The sequence below is a fragment of the Aulonocara stuartgranti genome, assembly GCF_965226115.1.
Source record: "Aulonocara stuartgranti genome assembly, chromosome: 2".
Classification (NCBI taxonomy): domain Eukaryota; kingdom Metazoa; phylum Chordata; class Actinopteri; order Cichliformes; family Cichlidae; genus Aulonocara; species Aulonocara stuartgranti.
The window spans coordinates 8801406-8820524 of NC_138940.1; the positions used below are offsets into that span (position 1 = coordinate 8801406).

General features: G+C 37.8%; 1 protein-coding gene across 1 annotated transcript; it reads right to left on the bottom strand.

Annotated features, from left to right (window-relative positions):
- Positions 1-174: 174 nt before the first annotated feature.
- Positions 175-19119, bottom strand: slc49a3 (solute carrier family 49 member 3). The gene is made up of 10 exons (XM_082507505.1): positions 18652-19119; positions 12861-13019; positions 11641-11857; positions 9751-9827; positions 8325-8462; positions 6142-6258; positions 5693-5845; positions 2921-3078; positions 2245-2348; positions 175-1830 (listed from the first exon to the last, which is right to left on the bottom strand). The coding sequence occupies exons 1-10, from the start codon at positions 18811-18813 to the stop codon at positions 1628-1630; spliced, it is 1488 nt and encodes a 495-aa protein (XP_082363631.1). The 5' UTR covers positions 18814-19119; the 3' UTR covers positions 175-1627.

Here is a 19119-nt window from a genome sequence, read left to right on the forward strand (position 1 = left end):
AATTAGACAAAGACTGATCCAAGTATTGCGTGTTAGGAAGAGTTTGAGGACACAGCCTCTTGTCTCTAAAAAGAACATGGCAGTGCAGTTTAGTTTTGCAAAGCTGAATCTGAATAAACAATAAGAAGCTGTTGTAAGACTTTAAGAGAACTGCATGAATTAATGCCATAAAACTTGATGAATCAAATGAATTTTATTGTAGAGATGGGATTCTGCAAGGTACTCAAACATAGTGTGAACTGCACAGTCCTGTCAACCTTTGCACAAAATGAGGCAAAGCATCAGTATCCTGTCCTGTTGCCTCTTAGCTCAAAGAAAGCATCAAATTTGAACTCAGTAACATGAACAAACTCAAGCAGGAAAGATTAACAAATTTAATGGTAAAAAATAAGATTTACATGATTTAGAAAAGTGTTCTTATTTACTGTGTACATGTTTTTTGTCATAAAGTGCCCCACAGCTGAAACACTGTTTTCTTTTATTGCACAAAGCCCACATGTCTCACCTGTGAGGTTTCAACATTATTCAAGGGTTTTAAAACATCTGCAGTCCTTAAGAAGGCCACACATTTACAAAAAGAAAGCATTAAAGTGGTTAAAACACTTTTTAGGAGTTTTTTCTTATTTTATTGTTTACAGCGGTAGAAAGATGTTATGTTTATTTTTAACAACATTCAGGTAGTCATGTTTGAAAAACAGTTTTCAGAAACCTGCAGAAAACCCGTTTAACACGTAAAGGTAAGACATGATATCTGGAGAATATTTGTGATTTTTACAGTGATTTTTCAAAAATGTATGCAAGTTTCCTTCCTACGATCTATAAAGTCAAGTCTCTCACTGTACTAGGATGGCATCAGGAGTTATTTCAAGCAGCACGAGTGCTGACTGACGGCACAAAGTCAGTCCCTGAGAGGCAAAATGAATCTGCACACGAACGAGTGTGCTGAGTCATGTGACTCACAGTTTATGACCTTTACATGTTTGCTGTTCAAAGGAAGACTGTAAGACTAAAGTGGAGTGCACTGAAGGACAGTGGATACATGAATGCTGACACATGTGGTCTACATGTGAAATTTAACTTAATCCATAAAAGCAGGTTTTGTAACAAAGCACCGAACTTACATTACCATTTACTCTACTGTACCTGGTCAGGTGTGGGTGGGTGTTTTGTACCCGTGTACACAACGAACTTCATTTTGAGGTAACATTTCTTCACCTTTATATTAAATCTGAGTGAGTAAAAGTGCAGTGTCCTGTATTAAAATGGTTTCCTTCTTTTTCTTCTCATAATAATAATAATAATAATAATAATAATAATAATAATAATAATAATAATATTATTATTATTATTATTATTATTATTATTATTATTATTATTATTATTATTATGAGAAGAAAAAGAAGATGGAAATTATTTTAATGTATTGACACAGATTATTTACATGCCAAAGTGGCTGGAAAATAATAATTTAAACTTTTTTTTGAGGATTGGAAATTTGGATTATTTACTTGTTACATCCAACAATGTACCAAAAGTTTGTGACTTAATCAAACTACACACAAACATCTTTATTTAAAAAACAAAAACAAAACAAAAAAAGATCATCTGTTCGAGTACCTTTCTGCTCTCACTCATAGTGGCATGTTTCCTCTGTATTATCAGCAGCTTTATGCCTCCACGGAGGGTGCTCATTCCTGTATAGATGCTGGCTCTCTCTGGTCCCGTAAGTCGCTTGTTCTTCGGCCTCCAGTCGCCTGTAGCGGGTGTTGAAGAAGACGAGGAAGCAGCAGGTGAACAGAGTGCACAGCCCTGCCATCACCATCATGGGCACTGAGGGTAGGAGACGACAGGAAGGTCGAGTTTTAGTCCAAACGCTCTCCTCAAAGACATTACGCGTCTATTACAAAACATTTCCACTTTCATGGAGGCTTCTTGTGTACAAGCGAATGTCCTCATATGTGGATCTCATTTTTCTCAGAAACCAAAATCAGGTACAAAACAAAAAAACAAAAAAACCCAAAAAAAAACCCCAAAAACAAAAAACCAAAATCAGGTAATTCTTTGTTTGTACATTCATCAGGTCGCAATCAGCCCAAATAGCAAAGAGAAATTAGAAATGCATGCCATGAAAGAGTTTGGGACCGACTCTATCCAGCACGGACCTCAGATTAAACTAATGCACATCAATAAACTTTAAACCGACCAGCAGCAGACAGAGGTTTGATGTAACATCATGCGACCTACCCTTCCAGCTCAAGGCTGCTTCCCCGCAGGTGGACAGGGGAGAGTCTGCGAGCCGTGTGGTCAGAGCTTGAAGGAGGACGATGTAGACAACCGACTGAACCTGTCTGGAAGAAGAAAACGGTCACATCAGTCTCAGTAATGCAACTTCACATTTTTCTATTTACTATCTAATCTCTGAGGCACATGGTCGACTACAGGCACACCTGATATAACATGATCTGTCAACATCAGCACAAACTTTTTAAATGGGTCATGAAAAGCTGAAAGCCTTTGAGTGCATCTCCAGGTGACGTCAGGCTACATTTTACTGAAACACCCACAACAGTGACCCAAAACATTTTGCAGGTGACAGCACAAATATGAAAGCCATTTGTTATGATGTCAGCTAAGCAGCTGATTTTTACAGTAAGCAATCTCCTGCAAAATTAAAGCCAAAAAAAAACTAGACAAAGATTTTCTAAGATGACTCTGTGCATCGTTTGAAGATTTAGTGAAAATTTAGTTCCCCCCCATTCTTTAATAAGACTTTAAGACACAATTAGATGATAAATACATTCCTCATATTGTCTCTGAAGTGGTTTTACGATCTTCAGGATAATTTACAGCAGAATTTTGCAAGAACTCTCATTAAAAAATGAGATAAAACCATAAGTATGTGTTGCTCAGACATTAGTACCCCGATACAAAGACGAGTCCAGCTGACGTGGCCTCTCCAACGGGATACGAACACTCCACCGACAGCTCCATGGCAACCGGGTAGATGGAAAAACCGAAAAAGCCGAAGAAAGAGCAGACGGCGGCCACGGCGACTTTCTGCTGCGGCATCAGAGACACCTGAGAGGCCGGGACCAGAAAGAAAGGGGGTCTTTTAGGCTTTGATACAATATAATATATGTTTTTTCCACATATTAAAGTACATCAACAGAGTCACCTGAGTCTTTTTGTTTTAACACTCAGGTGAAGGTTTACTATAATACTGGATGGCCACTCTTGGTCACTCTCGAGCGTTCTTAATATTCTGCCACCCTCGTGTATTTAAACAGGGGTTGTTTAACTGCGTTTACAATCAATAAACTACAGACTTGTTTATTTTGGGGCTCGCTGGCACCCACAGCTTTTTAATTTCTTTCTATTAAGTCAGACACATTAGAAGTGAGAGTCAGTGGGAGACTAATTAAAACCTGTGAGGGGAAAAAGCTTTTTAAAACTTTTCATCACCTCTCACTGACGACACGCAGCCTTCTTGATGACCACTGACCGTTAATGCTTCAGAATAAATACCCAAATAAAGTCCTGAGATTCTCGAAGCTTGTTTTCAAGTGTTTATAGGAGAGCTTTGATTAAATTCAGTCATTGATTCATACCAGTCGCTCGTCTTCTAGTGCCTAAATTTTAATGCATATCCAACTCTGTACATTTAGATGTATTTACATACAGGCTGTATTTATTATTATTTTTAAATATTTATATTTAATTTATAAGCTACACATTTCGTTGTTCCCTTCCTCACACCTGCAAATGTGTGAGAGTATATGCCAGAGTCATTTTACTGATGAACCAAAGTGGCTCCTCAGTGGATTTTTCTAATGTTAGTTCAGTTTCCTGTGATGAAAACATGCCTTTCCATAAAATTTAAAATGTGAGCTCCAAGGAGGGCAAAAAAACAAAAACAAAAACAGACCACTATATTCATAACATAATATTTTCCTGACTTTCAAGTTTATTTTTTCCAATTTATGTAACACACATTAGTTGGTGTGAGACTTTCACCTTCACATCACTGTTTTTTGTCTTTTATATCAGTTAACGATCATTTTAAAAGTTCATTATTTTGTCCATAATACTGGAGAAGAAGGGTTTTGAGCATTTAAGAAAGTATATGGAGTAAATTATTTGTGTTTATTTGAGTTACTGTCTGCTGCACATAAATCCCGCGTCTGAAGACAGTTTTCTTTATGTAGTGGATGTCCTCTCAATAACCTGATATAGAATTTTAATTTATGCTGTATTTTACTGAAACACTGCATTAACATAACAGAGCTGTCAGCATAACCTGATAAAAAGACCAAACAAGCCTTCTCTTCAAAGTGTTTGCACATCAAACACTGACTCTTTCCATTTCCTTTAAGCGCCCTCAACTTCTGTCTGACATACACTTCACGCAAATATAAACGTCTGCCTGGAAAAAACTGTACGTTAGTCTGCGAGAGGCGTTTACCAGTTTTAATATAGACAAAAAATTAACTTCAAGAATCTGCCGCACATTTCTGACAGCATGGTTTGTGTGTCAGCACACAAAAAATACTTTAGATTAAGAAATAATCATTACAATCTGTCGTGAAATGAATACAATCCTGCTGAAAAGAGTTCAGCATTAATGTTCATATTAAATATCAAAATCAGAGGAGAAAAAGAAAATATCCATAATTTCCTAGATTTCCATTGCAGCAGTCTCTAAAACTCGGAACAACAGCAGAAGACTGGCGACTGACTCACCTTTGGAGCCAGCTTCAGTGGCGAATGGCCGTTTTGAGATCTATCAATCAGTCCAATGGTTTTTATGCCATAGATTATTCCTGCTCACTATGCGCCCATCTTTATGGTCACAGTTTACACTCCATATCATAACGAAAGGCTTAATAGTTTCATAAACTTGACAGTCGCTTGATTTGATCCAGGACCAAGACTTTTTTAGGATAAACAGTACCTAGTATTACGTCATTCTCACATTAGCCGATCTGTAGCATCCAAAGTCTAGTTTATATGCTGTGCCTGGGAACAGTTGTGTGAACTGGAAGAGGACTCTTAATCAATGACAGCTGTATCCATGAAAATCACTGTAAGTAATTAACAAATCTATACAGCATGTGAGAGGACAGCATGTCACCGCTTCACAAATAAAGCCACAAAATGCTTAAAAACCAAGAACATCGTGCTCTCTCATATATATATATATATATATATATATATATATATATATATATATATATATATATATATATATATATATATATATATATATATATATATATATATATATATATATATATATATATATATATATATATATATATCTCCACGTTATATAAAAATTCAAATGAAGACATCACATCACAGCTTTAAATCTGCAGTTTATCAAACACCACTGAGCAGTCCTTGCCTTTAAATCTAACCTCTCGTCTCTCGTCTTCCTCTCGTCTTCCTCTCCTGTCCTCCTACATCTTTTTCCATCTCTAAGTTACCTCACTCTCGTTTCTCTCCGTGTGAAGTGCAGATACCTGAAAATTCTATTTAAGTAAAGTAACTAGGTATTTGTACTTCGTTACTTTCTACCTTTGCCCCTCAGTGAGCGTAACAATCAAAAGTCTTAATGCAGAGCCTTCTTCCTGGCCTGACGAACAGTCAGGGACCAGCTACGTTTCTTTGTGTAATAAATGAATGTTCTCACCACTGAGAAGGCGATGCACGCCACAGCACAGAAGCTCATGTTGATCTTTGTGGCTTCCATGAACTTCTTGGTTTTGTCGACATAGAGACCCAGAATACCGGCGCCGATGATGCCAAACACAATGAAGAGGGCGCCGCACAACCCAGCAAAGTCCTGCAGTGGTCAGATTTGATAGGTTCAGTAGGTAAATAACTGTTGTAAGTCATGTTTTCTACAGCAAATAGCATCTATGCAAGACTGGGAAAAGCTTTCTTTCACTTCGTTCAATAAGATGTTAGATTACTGTGCAAAGAAATTACACATTCATCAACCTTTTTCTTAATTTATTCAGTTTGAGAGCTGTAACATCACCACCATCTAGTCTCAAATATACCGTCTGGGTTGCTTTTTTTTTTCCATTTATCCTTCGATGACATTGATTTGGAGTCTTTCTCCTGGCATATACTTACGTTGGTGTATCCTTTTACACACAGGATCTGATCCAGCAGCGTGGAGAAGCAGGTGAAAACGGCGATCCCTGAGCCGAAGCAAAGCAGCAGGACGAGGTAGGCTCTGTTCGTCAGTAACTACAGAAGAAACAGACCGGACGATTTGTAAGAGAAGCCTCAGGGGAAAACAAGCGCACTGCGGCAACATCAACAAGGGAAACATGTGCAAAGAAAATGAAATGAAGCGGTGAAACAACAGCGTGCTGGCTGCTGTTTACTCTGTCTGCGACTCCACGCTCACCTGGCACAGGTAATGCAAACACATTTGTGCAGAGCCTGCAGACATAGCGCACAAACTGTGTTGTTGGGAAATAAGATGCTAAAATCAGCACTGTGCAACTCGCATTAATAACAAAAGCTGCGTACTGTATAGAGAGATAATCACAGCAGGTGCAGGGAAAGTATGAGCGGCACGTTTGGGGGGGAAATGTCACGGATGCAGAGAGAACATCCTCACTTCAGAGACACTCATCGCCGCCTCTGTTAGAGACGTCACTGCTGCCGATGGAAATGTCAGTCGCTGCAGGAAGAAACGGCATCAGTGCAGCCAGACGAGCGCTCGCAAATGTCACTGTCAGCGAAATCACTGCTGCTGCTGGAAATGTCAGTGGGGTTTGAAATTGATCGTTATTTTCATTATCATTTATTATTTATGTCAATGTCAGATGCCGCAAGTGTTGGTCATTAACTTTTGTCTTCCCTCCTGCAGTTTGTATTTTGTTGAGTTTGTTGTTCGTGGTCTCTCCATGCTCCTCTTAGATGCAGATGCCAACCCCCTCCCCAAGCCTGGTTTCTGCTGAAGGTCTCTTCCTGTTAAAATGGGGCTCTTCCTCTCCGCTATCGCTAAGCTCCTAGGTGTTTGCTCATGTGGAATAGTCTGATTGTTGGCTACTGTTATTAGTGCTACATAAATTAAGAAAATAAACTAAATTATGAGTTTTTCTATGAATTTATTTTGTGTTATCACCTCCAACCAGTCACGGCAGATGGCCCTGCCCCTCCCTGAGCCTGGTTCTGCTGCAGGTTTCTTCCTGTTAAAAGGGAGTTTTTCCTTCCCACTGTTGCCAAGAGCTCACCCAAAGGAGGGTGTTTGATTGTTTGGGTTTTCTTGCTGTTATTGAAGGTTCTTTACTTTATGACATACTACTCCTTGAGGTGAGTGCTGTTGTGTTTGGTGTTATATAAATCAAATTAAATAGAAATTTTTAAAAAAGGTATCAAAAAAGCAAAATTTGCTTTATCCGAGTTTATCATTACATTTGCTGAAGTGTACCAGTAATGACAGAGGTAGATACCTCAGGTTTTGTTGTCACGTCATTTAGGAGCTTGTTTGATTGGTTTCGACATTTTAGATTAAAGAATAATATAACTCCAGTTTGCCGTCACTCTGTACAAAAATGACAATTAAGGGGAGTAATTACACTGCAGGAGCATGCAGGTGGATGCTGGAGTGGTGGTGGGGTTAAACCATCAGACGGAGATGCAGAACAGGCTAATGATCACTTATAATCGCTGTCTATTCTAAACATGTGTATGGAAAGAATATTATATAGTTATGTAATTAAATATTTTAGACATTTGAGTTTTTAAAATTCATAATCGCTTACAGCAAAAAAAGAAAAAAATCTCACATGAAGCTACATTTTCACCAGAAATAAATCAGCCGAGCAGCTGAAGTTATAACATTTACCTGGATTGTGTTTTTTTAATATCTTTAATTCAACTCTTAACCTTTTCACGTTGTTTTTATCTGCTTAAATACTGACTAACTGTAACAGTAAGATAATTACAGGCAGGACTAGCTTAACAGTTGTAGGATATGTCTAAAAACATCTTAAACACCCCTCCATGGTTAGGCTCACAGGAAGCAGAGGTCTTTAGTTTGTTATTCATGATACTAGGCCAGTTTTGACCACACTAATAACAGATCCAAAGTGTGAAACAACAGTAAAGTTGAGGGCCAGAACTGAACAGAACTGTGAACTGAAATTCACTCTAAAGCCAAATGAATCTTCAGTTTCAGAGATTAGAATAACTGAAATATCAGTTAACCAGGAAATCAGTAAATATGGCTCGATGACACACCTCAGGCTCTGTTTGCACTCAAATGTTTAGAAGTGTTTTTCTGCTTTGTGTTTTCTTACCAGCTTGATCCCTTGTACAAACGGCTCTGAGTTGGAGGTCTCTGCGCTGGCTGAGGGCGGCGTCGGGGGGGCACTGCTGCGTATCCCCACTGTTGCTAGGACACAGATGATGCATGTCGGTATTGCATAGGCTAGAAGCTGGAAGAGGAGAGAAACACACATAACGTAAAGAATAATGGGTGATTGCACCTTATCTGACACAATTTATCATCATTAGAAGGTGAGGAGATCAGAGGCAGAGTGCAGGGTGAGAAGGTGCAGTCACACAGTTCTCTGTAGCAATCACCTAAATCCAAAACAAGAGCTTTTTAAAGGTTTTAATAATTTCGCCCATACCAGACAGTTACCAGTCAAGAAGGGTTAGCGAAAGAAAAGGAAAAACAAATATTGTGATGATAAATGGGTGACTGCAGCTTAAATCAAACACCATTTATCATCGTTAGCAGCCGAGGTGACCAGAGCCATATTTCAGTTTTATGTACACTGACAAGCCACAACATTAAAAGCAGTGACAGGTGAAATGAATAACATTAATCATTTTCTATTAATACAATTTTATGCTTGGGACACAAACTGTATATAAATGATGGACATTTCGCATTTTTGATGACTCGAGCTGAGCGTTTTAGCCATTGCCATCCAAGTTTTGATCTGAGAAACTGAAGAGTGGTTTACGCTTCTATGGTAACGATTCATGAATCACAACAATAAAGCTACCCCGTTTAATGCCTGCTTTGACTTAAATTTACAGAAGGAGCAGCCGTGTGTAACTACAAACTATAATAACCTATAAAATAACCTGGCTAGACTAGAGGACATGCCCCCTGCTGGCTATAGTGCATAATCCACGCTCTGGTTGCCTAATGTAACTGCCACCTGCTTATATATATATATATATATATATCAGTAGTCACTTCAATTTGCTCGCCTCAAAGCTGAGAAAAATGTAAATCAGGACCCGCCCACTCGCCGGCAGTTATGTTAATCATCGTCATTTGAAGTTGCCATCATTGACTTTCTGTTGTCTGAGTGGATGTTAGGAGCTTCCATCATCTTTAATATACAGTGTAGATCTGGGTTAAAAAATAAATAAAATAAAAATAGCACTCCCCGAGGACAGGAGTCTCTCTGTGTAATGCACATAACACAGCATTGTCTTGTCCTGTAGGATCTGGGCCTGATGCACAAACATTATGGCAGGCGAAACATTGTGCTGTTGGTTTGAATGTTGTGGCTAATCAGTGTATTGGAGCACTTGTCCTGTAATATTCTGGGGATCTGTCACAACCACCAATGTCCTTCACACTCACAAATCTTTTTATGAAACAGCCAAACCCGGTTGTCCGATTACTGGTGTTCTCATTTATTATAAGCATCACAGACTACTCTGCTTTCTGAACACCAAAGGTTTCTTTGTTAAACTCACCAGCTTTGGGATCTGTGCAGATGTTTCAGCCATCACAGGAGAGATGATGTTAGCGAGGAGGATTCCCAGGGGATTAGCTGAGGACAAAAAAAGAGAAGTGGAGTTTTACTGCTGTCCTAGATCACTTTCTGTTCCCCGTTTCATTCACAACACAACATCTGAGCAACATATCTGACCTTTAATCACCCTTTAACATCAGCTTCCCATTTTAATGTCTTTAACAGGCATACATATCAATAGACCTTGTTAGCAGTCATTTTAATAATGTAACAGCTGCGTCCACACAGGAGTTTGCTGACATGCTAAAATGAAAGCGCTTTGTAAGCAAACCTTCAGGGAGCATAAGCATAACGCAAAAAATAAGAATGACCATGATGATCAAACCAGCCTTTATTTAACTACAGTAGTTTTACCCATTAAAACTCCAAAAGGATTAAGAAACATGACAACTTTTGGTTAAAGCCACAGCTCTCAAGTCTCCCTGTCCTTAATTGTGCATTTTCTATTTATCGCATGTTAAATTTTAAAAATAAATAAATAAATAAAAATAAAAAATGGTGGTGGTGGTGGCTAGAATGTTACGTAGCCTTGTTCTCAAGTTCATGCATTCACAAGAGTTATGTTGAGTTATCGCAGTTACAAACTTGGGTGTCCTGCCCGCATCACAACATTACCCCATCGGCCGTTTACAGGTGAGGGGTAAAAGCCCACCATCAGCAGCCCTCACATTTCTAAAACTGCCCAGTTAGCAGGTGGCCAACAAAGAAAAAATTAGCTCTGTTGTTCCTGCTGTCAAGAAATTCCATGAAAGCTGGAAAAAATATTCCCTCAGGAATAAATCATGTGAAAAGTAAAAGTGTTAATGATGAAAAATTATCACCCAACAAGTTAGAACAGGTCCTAGAACTTTCTATGAGGAAATCTAGACTTTTTTCTGTCTATATGCTGTGCTGTAACATAAAGCAATCCATTTAAATGCTGTATGAAGGTTTCATTTATATGTATTTACCACTAGAGCAAATGCATTTATCTCATTGCAGAAAACACACGAGGGTTGAGGTTGTTTAGTTTTGCTTTGTGAACATTAGAGCCCAGACTGAGATGTCCACAGCCCGGTTCTGGCCCTCGGGCCATAGTTTGCCCAAATGTTACACAAGAACACTAGAACCACCACAATCAGGAGCCACAACTCAGTGCCCACAGACTCCAGTGTTAAAGATCTGACCTTCATAGATAACTTCCAGCTTCATAACAGCTGTAGCCAGGGTTTGGTTCAAAAAGGCTCAAAGTTTGGTGTTTGGCTGCTTTGATTGATGTTTTTTTGGTAGTTATTTTAAGCATCCAAGAAGATTAGATTAGATTGTTACTCAGCATTTTTAACAGGTATTTATCAGTTTGATGCAGTCATTCAATTTATGCCGATCCATCATCAAAACTGGTCATTTTTATTCCAGAAAACCAACATGGAGAGAAACATAAAAATAAAGTGGTTTCTAATTAAACCTCCATCTTTGTACAGACTATTATCCTTTATATTTCTATACCTTATATCTCTGTCTGTTTCCTTTTCACTGGCTTTATTTACACTCTAGAATTTCAAACTAACTTTGGAAAAAAGTCTACATTTATTTATCAAATTCAAAAATATTTGAATTTTTTTTTTTTTTGTGAATTTGCCTGAAAGTATAAACTTAAAAATGCTTCAAAAGACAAATTCTGTGAACTCCTTAATTAAAACTGCCATAACAGACTTTTTTTTTTTGGCATAAAAATAAAATAAAAAGAGTATTGCTCCTTTGTTGTTTGACATGCACATGACTAACACACAGCAGAACATCTGCACAGGTTTGTAGATGCTGTACTGAAGGTGTGAAAGGTAAAATCGCTCACCCATCGAGGCGATCATGTTAGCTGTGGCCCGCTGATGGTCGGGGAACCACAGGGCTGCCAGCTTGGTGGGAGCGAAAACGATGAGGGGCTGAGCCAAGGCGCCGAGGGTCTGTCCCAACATCACTATCGGGTACTGGATTTTAAAACTCTCACCCGGAAGCGTGCCGAGGAACCGCAGCACGGCTCCGAGCATGTTCAGCCAGGCACCCAGGATCAGCTGTGACAGTCAGAGGACAGAAGGGTGAAAGTTTACGAGAAAATCCCTTCATATCTGGGAGTGAAATAACTGTCAGACAGTTTCAGAAGGTCTTCTCAAAGATCAGTCCAAGACAGTGGGAGGTCTTCATCTTTAAAAAGGTGCAATTAATCTCAGATTCACGAAGTAAAACTAGCTTGCATGGTGTGGTCAGAAGCAGGTGGGACAGGATGTCATGTGGGTGAAGTGACAAATATAAATGGTAGGGGTTTGCATGCCTTCTGGGCTAAAAACAGCAGTCCACAACATTTTCAATTACTCATAGTTTTATTAATCATGCCACTATAACTAACCGGTGTCAGAGTCATTGCACTCACTGGTGCTCAGTCGCAGGTCACCTACTCTGTATTATGTGTCACTAGATTCAGAGAAAAAGAATAAATTCCTTCATGAACACCTCATCTCCAAAGTTTCCTGCAGTTTCTGCATAATCTCGTTATCAGACATGCTAACAAACATTACTGCTGCCAATGGCCTGCGTGCTTATTGGAGGTAGCGATCCATTTTTCCTGACTCAGAGGTCATCCGCCTCCTCTCCCTCTCCTATGGCTGGTTGAACTGGTTATTGGGAAGCTGAATCCGGTCTGACTGCTGCGTTTATCAGTTCACTTCATCTTCTGTTTACTTTAAACAAATCAAATTTGCAGGACAATTTCCTGTACAGCATTTTTCCTGGGAGATGACTCCAGGATGAAAGGAGCATATAATGGCCATATCTCAGGCTTCATTCATTTTTAACTTGTACCCATTTCCATCAAGCCTATGTTTATATGCACGCATACAGCACTAGCTCTAAACCATTAAAATCCTCCCCTGGAAGGTTTCTTCTCTCTTCTAAAATCATTCACTACTCACTTAAAACTTTGTGTTCTAGAGTTTAGAATAAACCTCACACTGTGCTCTGAGGTTTACCATCTCATACTAAAACATATAATATTAACAAAAAAAACCAAGCAGTTGGTACCGTTATCCTCAGTCCAAGAGTATCCAGCATCCAAGTGGTTGCAAAGCTGAGCGGTATGGCCACCACCATGTAGACCAGTGATAGCCAGTTGATCTCGTCCAGAGTAACTTTCAGGTACTGGGCAGACTGGTTCGCCACTGGTGCAAAGGTAAGCCATATCTGAGGAGACACCAAGATTTTTTTTTTTTTTTTTTTTAAGTATGGAAAGCTACACACACACACACACGTACGTGTGTATGTGTATATATATATATATATATATATATATATATATATATATATATATATATATATATATATATATATATATATATATATATATATATATATATATATATATATATATATATATATATACACACACACACACACACGTACGTGTATATTATATATATATATATATATATATATATATATACACACACACACACACGTACGTGTGTATATATATATATATATATACACACACACACGTACGTGTGTATATATATATATATATATATATATATACACACACACACACACACACGTGTGTATATATATATATATATATATATATATATACACACACACACACACGTACGTGTGTATATATATATATATATATATATATATATATATATATATATATATATATATATATATATATATATATATATATATATATATATATATATATATATATATATATAGTGAGAGTGCGGGAGGTCCAATGCATTCAGATTTTGTACAAAATATTAAAAGGACAAAAAAAATGCACAATAATGGCTGACGTTTATACAAAGTGTACAAACTAAATGTGGCAGGGCAACATTTCAGGGAAATAAAATAATAATTTTATTTTTTTATATGAGGACAACAATACAAAATCACTTAAATAAAAGAAGTGTATAAAAATACATATATACTTAAAGAAATTAAGGAGTAAATATAACTGATAATACATTAGACCTGATAGATCTGGCTGTATTCCTGATATAAATATGATCAGTGCATTTCTATATATTGATATATGATAAGTATGGCATATGAGACCAGGCTGCGTGTTTAGATCCACCGTAGAAAAACCACAGCAGACGGGGCAAAGCCTGAACGACCTTTTGTAAATCTGCATTGTGTAAAGGTTTGCAGTGACTCTAGCCAGCAATTTAAAATGTCAGCTCTGTCAAAAAAGGTAAAACCGAAGGTTTACTTCAGCAGCGTGCCAACATGGATATTTCAGAAGCTGCTTTCCATTCAGTGCTGTCAGCTTAGTTTTGTGCAGGTGGAGAATAATTACACTAAAGTGCTTTATCACAGTGCCAGTCAGGTACAAATCATTTAGGTGGATATTTAACAACCACTCTGTTAGACATCATCGATTACATGACATATACAAAGCATCCCTATTTCAGTACATCATCTTAGTGGTCACTCCTCCTAAAGCAGGTGCACTTTAGTGATCAGATTCCTGGAGCCTGTTTTAGTCTTGTGATCTGGACACAACTTTAGAAAAAGAAAGGAAGTGACAAGACATGCTCATCTCACATGAGAAGGAGATGATTTCTGTTGCTTATGTTCCTAGTGTCATGTGTCTGCCCTCACATGACACCACTTAGCATGCATGAGACAGGAAATAATAGGACACTTTCATCATACTCTACAAGCTGGACAAAGCTACAATGCTGTGCTGAGCTGGTGAAAAGACATGTTCAACAAAAAGACTTCAGCCTTTAGAAAATTCTCTCATATTTCACCTTGATTGTGGATGAATAAGAGTGAGTTTATCAATAGAGGCCTACAACATTTATTCAAGAACAATGTTGAAGCACTTACATTTGTGGTGAGAAGGTTATATATGCACCCATCATGGGCATGCATGTCATGTTCATTTTGGGCTGTCAGTGATTTCTCTGAACTGTTCTTTTTCCAGGATGAAATGATTCTACAGCATATTTGATGGCTTTAAAAAATTATGAACTTGGTGCACAAGTTTGAATTTATTTTGGATTTTCTCTAATCTACACAGGCTCACATATACACTTATACTCACTCAAATCTTTTAATAAGTGGTGCTGAAGGTTTTACAATTTCGTTTAACTTGAACTTAACAATTGACTTCAACTGGTAGTTTCTATTTTCTCTACTTTTTTGACAACACTTATGGGATTGACCAACACTCAGAACAATGGGAAAGTCCAAGGAACTGAGTGAAGACCTGAGGTTTGTAACTTCTAGTTGAATGCAAAGTAGGTAAATTATATTAGTCTTTGCAGTTTTGCTGTCGATCAAAAGCAGAGACATGAGTGGGAAAATCCTCATGGATGAAAAATACTTCCAAAAAAAAAAAAAAAAAAAAAAAAAAAAAGAGCTGCGGTTGTGTAAGCCGGTTATAAGCTACGACTAAAACCACATGCTGTGCTGACAAAAAGGAAACAACAGCTGCTCTCCTGCTAGATAGTAAACCAATGTAATAAATGTAATAAATAAACTCATTGTAAATGTAGGAGCTTTATGTATTCACATAATAATGACATCTTTGATTATTTAAAATTGCTGCTGCGATTGCATTTCTCTGCTAATAAACTCCTCCAGACTTTTTTTTAAAGTAGGGCTTTACTGTGAAAAGTCTTGAATGTGAATTTATCTGCAGAAGAAGAAGAAGCTGAAACTTTAATGTGCACACGTACTAAGCAGTAGGAGCTACCCACACTCCCGCTGAGATTTTGCCAGACACCGTGTTACATGACAAGAATTGTACCTGATAAACATCACCATGTTGTCACTGTAACTGATGATTTTCGTGTAGAGCAACTAAAAAGTGCACTAAAAATAGCTGAAATATCTCGAATCTAACCTGAATTTGTATTTTCATGACAAACATATAAAATACTTAATAATTGTAGCTTCTCAGGACAAACCAGGACATGTTTATACTTCTATTGCTTAAAAGGTTTAAATTATCCGTGTGTGTAACACCTTTTCAGACAGAATCCAATGTCACTCTTATTTAAACATGTTTAAAAAGGAACGTATCCATGATTTTTTTTTTTTTACTACACATATAACCTATAATTCACCTGGAAACAGGCAGCACATGTGTATGTGTGTATTTTTGGCCTGATGCACAAACAAACTGAATGAATTTGACCTGTAAACTCTACACCGAGACCACAAAGGCAGTACCAGTCCTGTCCTCTATTGTGTGGACGGTGAACAAATCCTAATTCATGCCGAGCTGGCGGGAGCTGGTCAGCTGATTTGAACACACAATGCTAGTCTTGTCCCCAGCAGGGAGGAATGCTTCTAGAAACGGTTTTCACACATGCCCCTGTTTTGTTATTTCACAGGTCGTATCAGATCAGAGTATCGCTTCCTCTCAATCCCACACGCGTCCATGTTTCAAACTGTGCTAAAATTAGATTTCATGCAGACTCAGACACCTAAAAAGCATCAAGGCGTGCACAATAACTGTAGGCAACATTAGGGGTGGGGGAAAAAAATCGATACTGTGTAGTATCGTGATATTTTGTTTGCTAATAATGTATCGATACAGGGACAGGAGAAATCGATATTTTGTTACAAAAAAGTTTTTGTGCTCTGACTTCAGAGCATGTTGATCCTTTTTCTCAGCAAGAATCCTGACATTCCTTCACTGTCCAAATGTGTTTAACTTTTTTTTGGCAGCAATAAACATGACAGTTTACTTATTTTAATTTAAGACATGTTTTATTTTAATTAAGTTTAAAACTTTTTTATTTAATGTAAAATTATATTTTGTTTTCATTGACTTTCAAATTCTTCAGTTGCTGAAGGGGCTGCATAGTTTTCATAAATTGCATAGTTCAGAATAGCTATAATTGTACCAGATGGTTGCATTCAGTTAAGTTGGACTAGACTGTAATACAAACCGTTCAGTTTGTCAACAATAAAACTGACTGAAATGAGAGAAAGACTGAGTGCAGACTTTGATATTAGATAAAATGAATATTGATAACGTTTACCTTTATGTACAGAATCTGAATATCGCAAAATATTTTTAAAAAATTGCAATAATATCATATCGTGCGTTAAGTATTGTGATAATATCGTATCGTGGGATGTATGGTGATTCCTACCTCTAGGCAACATGCGATGCTAACACGCTAAAAATGAAAAATCCTAAATTATCTGCAGAGATTACAGTTAATGCAATCTTGTCACAAGTGAAACTTTAATTTCAATATTTAAAATGTTTTAATTTAAATATGTTAACAAATTTTTTATCTGCAATTTGTAAAAACTGTTAGATGATAAAATAAAATTGCTTAGATTTGTGATTATTCATGACTTGGGATTATGTTTTTCCATGTTTGTAGCACCTTTTAAGGTCTGTTAGAATAAACTAACAAACAGAAATAAACTGCATTAGAAGAACTGGTTTATGACCTTCTGTTTTCTAAGTATTATTATTAATATAATTTGAACTTTAACTTAAAAGGGACTTACTTTGCAGGCCCAGCACGTTGATATTTGATCATTCTAGTAAGCTCTTAAGCAACAAACTCTATTCTTTGTCATGACACCGTGGGCAGAAATGTTCACCTGTTAACTCTGTAAAGACTCCAACAGCAGCTCCGTCAGGCTTACAGATCACTTCTCTTTCAGTACCTGCTTTAGGGAAGCCACAGCTTATGTGCACACTTTATGAATGACTGCAGGAAGACAACAACCGCTAACTGCTTTCACTTTTCTGTCACTGTGGAAACTTCGCTGACACGCTGAGTAAAAACTCACTTCCCACAATAAACCCACTAAGGTAGTCTGAGTCACAGCTGTTGTTATGTCGTGGAATAAAACACCAGACAAGGTTGTAAAATTAATTCTTAATGCAATTACAGATTTTCCATCTTCCCTACTTTAAAAACAAACTGTGATATCGCACCCTGCACCTTGACTCACAGGCTCCTTCTCTAGTTTGTTGCTGTTCTTTTCTTTATTATTTGTCTTATTAGGGACAATAATTAATTAATAAAGTTAAGAAAATGAAATAAATAATGTTAGGGAGTATTAGGATTCCTAGTTTCATTTTATCAGATTTTCTATAGATACCATAACATATCATCAATTCTCATCTCCACTGTCATCATATAGGGAAAACATGATATAATGAAAATAGAAACATGGGAGCAAACATTTTTCTAACACATATAAATGCACTGGTCAGGGTCTGTAACATAAGTTTCAGGTGTACACTCTGCACAGATATGTGGATGCTTAAATTAAAGGAAAAAGGGCGTTATGCAACATTTAATTACTGAAAACATGATTAACATTTTCAAATTCCCCTTTAATTACCATGCAAGACTAAATGAAGCCGTTGAAGTGTTTTGAGCATCTGATTAGTCCTTTATCCATGGTTGCATTGACGTGTGGTTGGGGTGGGGGTACAAAAGGATGTAAGCGCCACCCCATGTGTCCCTTTTAGCTCCGCCTCTGGCACACTGTACTTGTCAGCCCTGTTGCACAGATTTACATCTTGTTTGCTTATCAGCCTTATTTATCAGCCACGGAATGACTCTATGGCCTGAGGGCCTTAAACGGGAAGTGGGGACACCTGTTCCTCGGAACAATAGCTCCCATAGGGAAGAGGAGTCCCGTGGAAGCAGGAAGTAGGAGAACGATTGCGGGAGGAGCTCAGCACACCCTGCTTAACACTAACATCACCACCGGGGAGTTATACCAAGTCAAACAAACATATAGGGGGAACACCACATGTCCCGTGTCTACCTGTATTCATAAACACACCTGGTTTCACCTTTCACAGACTCACCGTTGCGTTGGAGCAGTTTAGGAGACACAACACCAGCAGCACAAACCACCTCCTCTTGTAAAGTTTGAAAAGCTGTCCATTCTTCAGGTCAGAGTTTGGTTCTCTGGAAACAGCAGCGTAAACAGTCCGAATGTCGTTGGAGACTTCGCCGCTATTATCCATTATTATTATTACTAGTATTATGACAAGTTAACCGGTTAAGCCAAACAGCTGCTTAGCTCCCAGAAGTTGAACAAGCACCGAAGTTTCGGTCGCTTTTGGTCAAAAAATCCCAGAAACCTGAGAAATGGTGTATGTCTACTAAAGTAAACAAGATATAAATCCATCCTGCTGTCTCCCGACAGACTGTAAGGACATTTTGTGTCTCACACAGAAGCCGGTAACTCAGTTTGAAGCCTGGAAAAAGTCAGCAATCCTCTGAACATTAATCAGGGAGCTACAAAGATCTTCGACTGAGAGGATGAGCCA